At 46.7% G+C, this 12,232-nt stretch overlaps 2 protein-coding genes across 2 annotated transcripts in view; one reads left to right on the top strand and one right to left on the bottom strand.

The window, feature by feature from the left end:
• Nucleotides 1-7,278: 7,278 nt before the first annotated feature.
• On the top strand, nt 7,279-10,878 carry kpna7 (karyopherin alpha 7 (importin alpha 8)). The gene is made up of 12 exons (XM_076167332.1): nt 7,279-7,369; nt 7,452-7,595; nt 7,673-7,758; nt 8,262-8,430; nt 8,569-8,668; nt 8,841-8,923; nt 9,205-9,291; nt 9,409-9,585; nt 9,679-9,912; nt 10,167-10,349; nt 10,439-10,585; nt 10,714-10,878. The coding sequence occupies exons 1-12, from the start codon at nt 7,304-7,306 to the stop codon at nt 10,798-10,800; spliced, it is 1,563 nt and encodes a 520-aa protein (XP_076023447.1). The 5' UTR covers nt 7,279-7,303; the 3' UTR covers nt 10,801-10,878.
• LOC143013635 (DNA repair protein complementing XP-A cells homolog) overlaps nt 10,809-12,232 on the bottom strand; it is a 2,537-nt gene continuing 1,113 nt past the window's right edge. Inside the window, exon 4 of the mRNA XM_076167331.1 lies at nt 10,809-12,232. This exon is cut by the window's right edge and continues 23 nt beyond it. Coding sequence (XP_076023446.1) covers nt 12,101-12,232 — 132 coding nt within the window. The 3' untranslated portion in view covers nt 10,809-12,100.

Below are 12,232 nucleotides of genomic sequence, written 5' to 3'. Positions count from 1 at the left end.
GGACACTACACAACACCCCAAAACACACACACACACAGGGGAAAAGAAGAGAGAGAGAGAGAGAGAGAGAGAGAGAGAGAGAGAGAGAGAGAGAGAGAGAGAGAGAGATGCACATGTTATTGTTATCAAAAGATTAAGATATGAGTGATCTCTGCCTTTCTAAGCTGGGGAGTTTCCTTGCCTGGCTGTAGTTCCTTTAAATTAGTCTGTGTGTGTGTGTGTGTGTGTGAGAGTGTGTGAGTGTGTGAGTGTGTGTGTGAGTGTGCGTAGGTGCATTGCTAACCACTTCCAAGCAGCTTTGACCTGCCAGGAGGAAAACAACATTGTCAGCTCATGTTGGTTCTTAGATATACCTCAATTACACACACACACTCACGGGTGCAGGTGAGCACACGCTTGCTCGCTCGCTCGCTCCCTCTCTCTCTCTCTCTCATATATTTGCGCTTCATGGACAAATTCTGGAAAATCCGTGTTCCCTCCTCAGCAGCCCCCCCCTATCCTCCCTCTGCACAGTATTCAGAACTTTACTAGACTAGATTATTATTTACAGTTTGTGTTACACAAAGTAACACAACATGTTTCCTTTCCTGTACAGTGGCCTCACATTCATCCATTCATACACTGAGGCCAGAGCCAAACCATGCAAGGAGCCAACCTGCACATCAGCAGCAGTCAGACTCTCTTTGGAGGAGCCCGGAATCGAACCAGGAACCTTCCAATCCCTCATAAGAGTTAACCCTTTCATACTGCTCTCCTCTGTAACGTGACAGATGAGACTATTCACGGCACAAACCTGGATGAGGCACCAGGCACCATCCCTTTGCTCTGCAGCGCTCTGTAAACCTGGCCTGCTTCTCTCCTCCAGGGAGGCTGCACACAGGCCGGTCCTGCCCAGCTGTGATGTCTTCAGTCTGGGCAAGTCAGGACACGCAGCCCCCCCTCCACAGAGCTGGTGATTTATCGGACTTGTACTTTTCTGTGTTTCTGTCGCAAGAGACAACACACACACACACACACACACACACACACACACACACACACACACACACACACACACACACACACACACAGGCTGACAGGTAAGGTTTGCATGTGCGTTTGATTTTGTGTCGACATTCTCAATGTAGTGTGTGTGTATGTGTGTATGTGTGTGTGTGTGTGTGTGTGTGTGTGTGTGTGTGTGTGTGTGTGTGTGTGTGTGTGTGTGTGTGTGTGTGTGTGTGTTGTGTGTGTACCTATATACTGACGCTTGAAGTCAGGTGGGCTGACACACCTAGGGTCCCCTTTGAAGGTGTATTCACATATACAAAACACACACATGCACAACAAGTGCACACACACACACACACACACACACACACCAGCTGTTTCTCTCTTCTGCCTCTCTTTGATGTGTGCTTTACCTTTCCCACCCTGTGTACTGGCATCAAAAATGTAACTGTGCCGCTCCGCAGCACAAACTGTATCTTAAAGTTGCATCAGCTCATATTAAGAACCATCTGAAGTTTTGTATTCTGTGTAGGAAACTTAAACACACAGGAGACGTCACTGCACTCTGCTGTGGCATTCTGCTGATCCATGAGGAAACACAAAAGGCTCAACAAGAGAGGAAATACGCGTCCATCAGCTTCACCATCACAGAGAGGTCGTACGCTTCATATGAGCTCCATACACACACTGGCACGTTTCTCTCTATGCATGTCAGCCAGGTATGCTAATTACTGTTTAGATGTCTGCAGCAGAATGCACAGAACAATGGAGTTATCAACGCATCTTCTCTTTCCTAACTATCGCTGCTATTGTTGGGGGGGGGGCCCTGGATCCCAAACAGGGATCGATTTCAGAGATACCTACTTAATACACACGCACACGCACACGCACACGCACACGCACACGCACACGCACACGCACACGCACACGCACACGCACACGCACACGCACACACACACACACACACACTACAGTATTTGCGCCCGACCTTCCTCTCAGCACCTTGAACACGTTTTTCTCGTTCCATTTTCTTCTTTTTTGAACAGTAACTGAACTTGACACTTGTGTCTAAGTCTGCAATCAAAACTGACGGCAAGATGGAATTTTTAAGGGTAAAATATCCAAACAGAGGCCAACCAGAATGTGACATTGTGATCAGAAAGCTGCCTAAGTACCTGACATTAACATAGATGTCCTCAACATGAAGCCCTATACTGAATATGTAATCTATAGGTCTTGATGTCGGACCTACAGATCACTGCTCCCACCACCTCAAACTTCTTTAACCCCACATTTTCCCATGTGGTAATCTTCTAACCATCTCCCTTCATCTTGGAGCCATTAGGACCTTCTAGTGTTACCTGGCCTGTCTGTGGCCCGACTGAGACGCAGAGCCCCGGTCTTTGTCCGGGGGCCGGGGCGGCAGGTGAATAGGATGCCCATGCGGCGAGGGGCCTCTCAGCCCAGATACACCTGATACCCCAGCACCCCACCCCGAGCTCCAAATTCTCAGCCGGACCCCTAAAACCCGGCTGCTCCTCCCTCTCTTCTCTGCTTGCCAGCTGCCTTTTTCCCTAGCAGACACACAACAAGAATGAAGGATGCTATTGTTGACAACAGTAGTAACAGTGCCGGCTCCCCCCCAGTGTGTGTGTGTGTGTGTGTGTGTGTGTGATGGGAGTATCTGTTTTTGTAGACCTTAAACCACCATGGTCTATGTGGGCTCTGTCCTGTTGTCTGCACCTCGTATCTGTGTGAACTCTGCGTTCACCTTTGAAGTTCTCTCCCATGCACCTCTGCACCTCCCTCCCCTCCCCTCCCCTCCCCCCTCCACTGCTTTGATTCCCTTTCTTGTTACAGGACTTGGCTGATCCACAGATAATGCCACTCAGCTATACGTTACTGAACAGAAGAACAAACCCCTGACCAGGCCGCCCCCCCGTGCTCCTTTCAGGTGCAGAGTCTGATTTACGCAGTTTGATCCGTTTCCTTTTCCATCTGCTCATGTTTGCAGTCAGACATGTGTGAACACGTAGGAATGTCCAAACCCAGTCAGGAAATGTGATTAGTGTTTCCACAATCTGTCCGGGTGATTCTGTTTGCACTGAGTCTCACTTTCGCTCTTTTTTTACTGCGTGTCACCAACGTGCCATTGCTTTGAAAGCACACGTGTGTTAACACAAGCCTCACATTTGCAGGCTCTTGACAGGCTGAGCTGCTTTAAGAGCAATGCAGTGGAATGGTTTGGTTGCTCCTTTATGGCCTTCACAGCGTTCGTCCATGAGTACAGCTGGATTTTACTCTTGCCAGGTGACGTTTAAAGGAACATTCCAATGTTGGTGCAATGGCACTTTTGAGGCATTGCCATATGACTTAAAGGCTTGTTTTGGGTTTGGGGATTCAGATTGGCTGCAAGAACGGTGTAGTCTAGTATCACAACAAGAACAACAACACAAAACCACTGCTACTCACAAACTCCTTGATCTTCCTCTGAGGTAAGAATGTCACATCCTCTAGTTCCTCTGTCACAATCCAATATATCAATCTGTCCACAGCTCAGTAACAGTACTGAGTTGATAAGTAACAGCTTGGCAAACTTAAAACATTCATATTATTATTATTATTATATATAAGAATCTTAGTTTTCCACTCTTTGTTACGTTAAGTCTTAAGAAAATCTGTATTCATTGATCATTTGGGAATGTTGGCGTATTAGTAAACCTTGGTGTGTGTGTGTGTTTGTGTGTGTGTGTGTGTGTGTAGGAAATGATAAATGGCTTATTTTGACCTCTCAGCTGTTGAGACAGGCAGACAGGCCCCTCTATACAATCCAACAGCTACGGCCTTGTCAGCAGAAACAAATGATCTATTCGATTCACTGGCGCGCGCACACACACACACACACACACACACACACACACACGCACACACACACTTGCAGCTTCGGAACAGCCTGGTCAGTAGTGAGCATGATGGATTGGACCTGAGGTGTGTCTTGTCTCAGTTATTGATAGGCAGGTATTGGAACAGCAGCATGATGCATTGATAGACGCCAAGTCTGACAAAAGAACGAGAAATGGAGTGGAAGAGGAGAGAGAGAGAGAGAGAGAGAGAGAGAGAGAGAGAGAGAGAGAGATGTTTGAACAGCAGTGACAGTAGCCATACCTGAGCCATGACACCATGTGGAAGTGATGGTCGCATTGGGAGAAGCACATTTATGTCTGTCTGAGAATTTCAACTATGTCTGTTATCACTTTCTGCTATGAAGACGCTGAATTCTTGTTTTCTCAATGGAAATTCCCCCCATGTTTGACACATTTAATATAACCACTCCCCAAAACACTCACACACACACACACACACCTCTCTCTCTCTCACCCACATCCTGTTGTGGGTCCTCTCCTCTCCTCTCCTCTCCTCTCCTCTCCTCTCCTCTCCTCTCCTTTGATATCTGAGAACCGCTGCCTTACGTGGACAGACAAAGCACACCTTTGTCTATGCCACAGTGCGCAAGTGTTTGTCATCATTTGTTGCAATCTGTGTTTGCCGTGCATGATTGTGCACGCACACACACACACACTTTCTACATTATCCTCTCACTCTTACTCCTAACAGTGATTCAGTGCTGTCCGATCTGAGATGCAGAAAGGGCATGGGATGTGTGTGTGTGTGTGTGTGTGTGTGTGTGAGAGAGAGAGAGAGAGAGAGCGTGTGTGTGTGTGTGTGTATTGACGCAGTACTGCAACACAATCTATACTAATGATTTCCTATAGACGCCTCAAGTTGATGTGGGAGTCAGTGAGGGAGGGACAATGGGAGAGAAAGACAGTAGAAGAGAAGGACGGAGAAATGGATGATGGATGGAGAGAGAATCAGGAGAGGATGGAAGGAGGAATAGAGGTTATGGAGAGAGAAATACCAGGACTGGGACATCTACAACTTAGATCAAGGCTGTCAGAAAATGGAAAATGGTTTCTTTAGGCTGCTTACCCTTTTGTAACCCCCTTATTTCTCTCATATCATTTAAAATTCACAGTCTAAAGCAGACATATTATACAACTTGCAGGTTTGGCTTTTTAAATTGCAGCTTTTGTGATCTCTGAGTTATCCAGTAAAACATACCAATCTAAGCTGCAGTGACAGCAAATGTATGTGTGTATATGTAATGGTGAGTTTCTCTGCCAGCATTGATATGGGCGTGTGTGTGTGTGTGTGTGTGTGTGAAGCCTTGAACCTGCACAAAGGAATTTCCTCCAATCACCTCACATTGTTCAGACTACCAACAAGTCAAAGACAACAGAAACACTCCACACCCTTCAGGCGTCTCTGAGGAACCATAAGTACTTCCAGGTCGAAAGGTCAACAGGATGATCTTGAGGGCAACGACACAACTCTCTCTCCCTCACACACGCTCACACACGCTGATTAAATTGGAAATTTAAGAGGACCAATTTGAGTTCAGAAAGTAATGATCCTCCTCTGGATCTATAGATCTGTAAGCCCTGCCCCAGTATATGGTACATTTAATCTGGATCAATATCTGGACGTGCATTAAGCTGCACCTGTTTGATGGTCCATCACTGGAGACACACCTGAGAAGTTTGTCTTGTAGCTTGGTGTCTTTTGATTTAGGAAAAAGTGACGACAATCCCGCTGAAACTCAGACGAGAGAAGTTCAGCCAAACTGCTGCCCTGTGTTTGAACCTGACTACCTTATTTCTTAAAACGTAGCCAGAGAGCATGAGAACTAATAAAATCAACCATCGCCACGTCACGCCTGCCTGGTTTCCCACGGCTGACACAGGGAAATCGCTCCCAAAGACGAAGGGTTAAAGAAAACAAGAGCAGAGGTTTGTGAATGTGTGGGCGGAATGTGAAGACAAGTGAACGTTTCCCTTTCCTTCCATCGGCGTATGCTCTCATTTTCGACTCATCCTCCAAGCCTTCAAGTGATTCTGGCAAAATGGCAAAACACGTCGGTGCACCAATAATTACACTTAAGGTGTCCTTGAGCAAGGCACTGGAAGGGGCAAATGCAGGAAAGCTGGGATTGTATTTAAGAGCAAAATATATGCGGGTCTGAATGAAGTCGTAAGTAGATTTTGCTTGAGTGCCACAGTCTGGAAAGGAGTGGAATTACAGGGACGGACTGATTGACTCCATTGTCTATTAAAATACAGAATTATAAAATATTGATTTGACCACAAGGGTTGATCTCAAAGGTTGCATCATAAGAGACAGAAAGCCTAGAAATATGGACATGGCAGTGTGTGTGTGTGTGTGTGTGTGTGTGTGTGTGTGTGTGTGTGTGTGTGTGTGTGTGTGTGTGTGTGTGTGTGTGTGTGTGTCAATGTGCTAGAGTGAATTGATGTGGGAGAGGAGCCAGTAAAAGGTTGTAGGCTCAAAGTTAGTCATGGTATATTCATCCTGTTTTAGCTGCATCACAGGAGAAAAAGCATGAAGTCAGAGGAGGGAGGGAGAAGATTTAAATAACCAGATTAAATCAGCAAAATGGGGGAGTGAGAGAAAAAGTGAGACAGCGTTGGGGTCACCTCTTCCTCTGTAACAGCAGGAAGGGCTGGACAATGGAAGCTCAAGTGGAGGCTTCCTCTGCGTTGTAATCCTTTCCTCTTGATTACACACACACACACACACAGGCCTCCAAATGCTTAAAACAGTGTCATGTGAATGGGAGCGCTCACACACTCACACCTGCTGCATCGTCAACAATCTGAGTTTAGGTCACAACCCTCATTATCTCAACACAGCACTTAAACCTTTACTCCCACACCCCACGATGAAGAAAAACCTGACGAGAGAGAGAGAGAGAGAGAGAGAGAGAGAGAGAGAGAGAGAGAGAGAGAGAGAGAGAGAGAGAGACAGAGAGAGAGAGAGAGAGAGAGAGAGAGAGAGAGAGAGAGAGATTCTACGAGCTAGTTGTGTTTTGCTGCCCCCTGTTGTCTCAATCAGGTCATAACAACACAACATAATGCCATAATGAGTACCTGCGGCTTGTTTCAACGATATTAATCTGCTAACTAATCAACAAATGCTGAGATTAAGGAGGAATAAACCTCTTCTTGGCTCTAACGTAACCAGCATGACGTCATCACGCGTACACGACGAGGGCCACGCTTGGCGAGCTGTTTAATTGTTTAATTGAGAAGGTGGACGAGCTGCCGGCGTAACCAATAGCGACGGGGCGAAAATCACGGCGCAGTGGATTCACCTGCCGCGGCCCCTTATAACCGCAGTGTGCGCATTCCGCATCAGCCGCAGAGTTTGGACGCAGCCGCCGTGCGCAAAGGTCACCATGCCCACCAAGAACGTCACCGACGATCGGATCGCCAAGTTCAAAAACAAGGGGAAAGATCCGGCAGTAAGTTTGTGTTTTATTCCGAAGTGGTGCTGCTTTGTTACGGTCGTTGTTGCCTACGGCGCTGTGATTTGGTTTGTGGCAGAAACTCCGGGACAAAAGAATCAACGTGTGCGTGGAGCTGCGCAAAGCCAATAAGGATGAGAGCTTCATGAAGAGGAGGAATGTGACGCTGTCCTCCCTCCCGGACGAGGACGCGCTGTCTCCGGACTACCTCTCCAACGAGAAGGTGAATACCCGGAACCTGCGGCTTCCACGGCCGCCCTGATGTAGCCTTTAATCGCCTATAACCATGTGTGCATCCAGGTGACGCCTCTAACCATCGGGGATATCATCCAAGACGTGAACAGCGACTCCAGAGAGTCCCAGGTGCGAGGCTGCCAGGCCGCCAGGTGAGTCAACAAGTCAACTATTGGAAATGTACAAGTATCCGATGGTATAGTAATTCATGGACTACTTGCACTGTAAGTGGTGGTGGTAAGATTTCAGTCGTTGCTGTAAGTCTTACAGTTACTACTAGAGTACTGAACCATCAATGAAAGTCTCAAACGGGTCAGTCTTGTACCGGAAATGCAATATTTGGTCCTTACCCACCGGCTCAGCTGATCTATTGTCTGAACTGTAGTTCTAAAACACTACTTAAACATCATTAATTCATCAAATCAGCTGTAACAAGGATCTCCTGATCAGTTTAAAGACTGAATTTACAAAATCATGTCAGCAGAAACAATTATGAAAGTTAAAATGCTGTCTAATTGTAGACTTGACTAATGAAATGATTAATTAATAATAATTACCTTAACACCTGTGAGCTGTTGACTTGGTGGCAGCGGAAGGGACCACACACACACACACTCACACACACACTGCCATGAGCCACCTGCTTGGTCCTCAGGAAGCTGCTCTCTCAGGAGCGTAACCCTCCCCTGAAGGAGATCGTAGATGCCGGCCTGCTGACTCGCTTCGTGGCGTTCCTGGGCATGGACGATGAGCCGACGCTGCAGTTTGAAGCGGCCTGGGCTCTGACAAACATCGCCTCAGGAACCTCCTGGCATACACAACAGGTGGGATAACTCTACTGCTGCTCTGGATGAAAGCGGTCATGTGTGTGTTGATGCGGCATGATATGGCGTCTCATGTCAGTCAACTGAAGGTTTTAATGAAGTCTAGACTCACAGTCCTCTGGGTTGGTGTCCCTGCAGGTGGTGGACCATGGTGCAGTCCCAGGTTTCATCTCTTTACTGGCCTCACCTTTGTTGCACATCAGTGAACAGGCCGTCTGGGCCCTTGGAAACATTGCAGGTGACAAATTGGAAAAAGATGTGGCAAAGATTATTTACAAATATCAATTCATCTGAATGGCAAAAATAGGAATTGTAACTTTAAATTTCCTGTTTTGAGGCCATGAAAGGTCAACATGCTTCCTGTCACATCTACTGCTCATGTTGGTGTCACACTTGTAACGTTCTGACAGGTGACGGTCCAGCTTATCGGGACGTCCTGATCGAATGCAGTGTCATCCCAGCCTTGCTGTCCCGCATCTGCCCAGACACACCAGTAAGCTTCCTACGCCGTGTGGAGACGCTGTGTTGGACGGCTTTCATACTGGGCCCAAGAAACTGCTCAACCCTAACCTAGAATTTAGACTTTAAACTGTTTCCTTGCTGGGTTAAGAGGTTAGATGGGTCGGCCAGACCAGTACAGTAGGTTAGATGAGTTCAGCTACAACACTTAAAGTCTTAATGTTTACTTTTTTAGTTGGTGGTAGTAGGTGACTGTGACATATTCAGAGTTCTAAATCACAGCTCGGTCTAGACATTCATGCTTTATCCTTTCAGGTTGGCTACCTGCGAAACCTAACATGGACACTGTCCAACTTGTGCCGGAATAAGAATCCGTTCCCCCCTCTGTCTGCAGTCCAACAGGTGAGATCGACTCAACTAAAGACTAACGACTTGAGTTCTTGTGGCAAAATGTAGTGTTTAAAGTTGACACTGAGTCCAGACAGCTGGATGGATTAATGACTAACCGTCCTCCTTCAGCTGCTGCCCCCCCTGGTCCAGTTACTCCATCTTGGTGATAAGGACGTCTTGTCTGACGCATGCTGGGCCATTTCCTATCTCACAGACGGCGACAACGACCGCATAGACATCGTAGTGAGGACGGGCATCGTCCCCCGGCTGGTGGTCCTAATGAGTCACGACGAGATCAGTGTCCTGGTAATGCCTCAATGACTGAAATGCTATGGCTTTGCATAAAAAGTTGCTCCTGTTATCTTCAGCACATCTTGACAGACGCCATCAATCCTCCAGACTCCAGCGCTTCGCTCTGTCGGGAACATAGTGAGCGGCTCAGACGTGCAGACTCAGTTGGCCATTGATGCAGGAGTCCTGAGCACTCTGCCTCAGCTAATGAGGCACACGAAGCTCAGCGTGCAGAAGGAGGCAGCGTGGGCTCTGTCCAACATCGCAGCAGGACCCTGTAAGCAGATCCAGCAGCTCATCACCTGTGGCCTGCTTGCCCCTCTGGTAGAACTGCTGAAAAACGTGAGTAGGGGGTAGACTACAAGTGGCTTGAAGAGATTTGGATTGTGCCTCTGTATTTAGCATACGGCCTTGGTTCCTAACAGATTTGGCAGTAGTTTACAATTTAAAACTTTTTATTCTTGTAAATTGTCTAAATTTCCTTCCTCCTCAATCTAACTTGGATTGCAACAAGCTCAAACATAAAAGAGAGCCACGCTTCATTCTGCCATGTTTCACAAGATGAAGCTAACGAGTCAAATCCTCTCATTATTAAGGGAGACTTTAAGACCCAGAGGGAGGCAGTGTGGGCAGTCACCAACTTCACCAGTGGGGGCACTGTGGAGCAGGTGGTCCAGCTGGTGCAGAGTGGAGCGCTGGAGGCCATCCTCAATCTGCTGCAGGTCAAAGACTCCAAAGTCATCCTGGTGATACTGGAAGCCATCAACAACATGTTCATGGTGAGGAAACCTTCTGTGGTGGCACAGCTGAGGTCTTGAATGAGAGTGACGGTACGTTGGCGGTTGATTTCTTTACTGCGACTCTTCAGGTGGCAGAGAAAATAGGTGAGACGGAGAAACTGAGCCTGTTGATCGAGGAGCTGGGGGGACTGGACCGCATTGAGATGCTGCAGAACCACGACAACGATACGGTGTACCAGGCCGCGCATGGACTCATAGAGAAGTACTTCACTGATGTAAGTGACAGGGGCAAAGGTTCAAGCTACGTCCTGATCAAGGTTTACACTGATGTGGCTTCACAACATCCAGTACAGCGACTATGAACTGTCTGTTGGCATTTTAACCCAACTCTGTCTTCTTGCAGACTGAAATCGAGGGACTGAAGGTGGAGGCTACAGACGACGCCTTTACATTTCAGACCCCAGATGTTGCCAGAACCTTTGAATTTTAATAATACATATACATTTTGTATGTCTTGTTCTCATGTTTCAAAGTATAATAAACTATTTGTCAGACATGTGCCTCTTGTTGAAGTATCTACACCTGTTAAACATCTGGCTGGGCAGTAGGAACACAGACTGGCTTCATCTCAACATCATGAATGAACTCGTCTGATAACTGAATATCAAACTGTTAGTGTTATCATGAGGCTTTAAACATGCGTTGTGTTTCCTTTCAGGTGTGCTATTAAAACATGCCCTTTAATCTATAAAAGTAAAAAATCTGAGTAGATCTGTGCCTTGCTCCCTCTTCCCAGTCTAATTTGGCAAAAGCCACACACACACACACAAGCTTTGACCATTAAGGCTAAATTACTTCTGTTCCCTGCTTCACTTGGTCTCAATGTTTCACTTGGAGCTTCATTCTAACAAAAGACTCAACTAAACAGACAAGTTTATCAAAATGTATTGACAAGAAAATGCTTCCTGAGCAACACCACTGTGCACAATGTTGCAAAATGTCTTAGAAAGATGTAAACATGTTCACTTTCAAACATTTTAGTGATAAATATAAAGGTATAACAAAACCTTGCATACAAAAATAACCTCATTGGACAGTAACACTTATCCTGTCTTACACCATTAGTTTATTTAGCTGGTTGTCTATAAACCCAAGTTAATTGGTTGAAATGTCAGTCTTTAGTGTAGCAGCTCACATCTGCTTGACTGGTGAGGCTAAATGGATCCAACAGACACACTGGTTTGATCCCATCTACTTCAGATCTCCGTGATAACGTAGTTTATTAACCTCCGGCTTAAAAAGGCGCAGAAACTGAGGTGAACGATGCAACGAAGGCGAGAAGTGAGTATCATCATTGGAGTAAAAACTATGTTGAGGAAATGTCCAGGCCACTTGACGGCGTCCTTTGATCACAACAATATAAATATGAAACTAGACACCAGATGGGAAATAATGGAGAGAAGCAGTAAAACATGAGTGGTAGTTTAGAACCTAACTTCACATTGTGCCGATTCATCACAGACTGAGCCTCACAAATAACTGCTTTGGGCAACAGCGAGGGTTCAAGTTGTTGCGTCCTCAATTTCAAGCTACATTGGAAATTGGAAGTGTCATTTGTTTGTGGCCCCTTGACCTTTGTGTAGGGAGTTCATGTGAGAGCAAAGTCTGCTTGGTTTGTGGCGGTTTGGGTTCTCGGATGCTCGTTCCAACCTAGCTGCAGTGGCACCATACAGCTTCTACCCTGTAGAACTGCAGCAGTGGAGTGTGTGTGTGTGTGTTTGTGTGCGTGTCTACATCTTCTCGAAGGTCAGTTCATGTCCACAGGTGGTGCAGGTTTTCTTATAGAGGTCCTCCTCCTCGTCCACCACCTCCTCTGGTCCGTACTGATGTTGGTGAGCGCTGGTGTCTTTGGTCCACATACT

The sequence above is a fragment of the Genypterus blacodes genome, unplaced genomic scaffold (genome assembly GCF_046128005.1).
Source record: "Genypterus blacodes isolate CSIRO-AG114 ecotype Tasmania unplaced genomic scaffold, CSIRO-AGI_Gbla_v1 ptg000157l_1, whole genome shotgun sequence".
Taxonomy (NCBI): domain Eukaryota; kingdom Metazoa; phylum Chordata; class Actinopteri; order Ophidiiformes; family Ophidiidae; genus Genypterus; species Genypterus blacodes.
Note: the sequence above shows the minus strand (reverse complement) of the source record. Positions and strands in the feature narration are given on the sequence as shown.

What these genes read in the sequence shown, in the direction of transcription:
- kpna7 (XM_076167332.1), top strand. Translation starts at nt 7,304, where the DNA reads ATGCCCACCAAGAACGTCACCGACGATCGGATCGCCAAGTTCAAAAAC. An exon ending in TGGTAGAACTGCTGAAAAAC is followed by an intron (nt 9,913 to 10,166) that starts GTGAGTAGGGGG and finishes CTCATTATTAAG; the next exon opens with GGAGACTTTAAGACCCAGAG. An exon ending in TAGAGAAGTACTTCACTGAT is followed by an intron (nt 10,586 to 10,713) that starts GTAAGTGACAGG and finishes GTCTTCTTGCAG; the next exon opens with ACTGAAATCGAGGGACTGAA.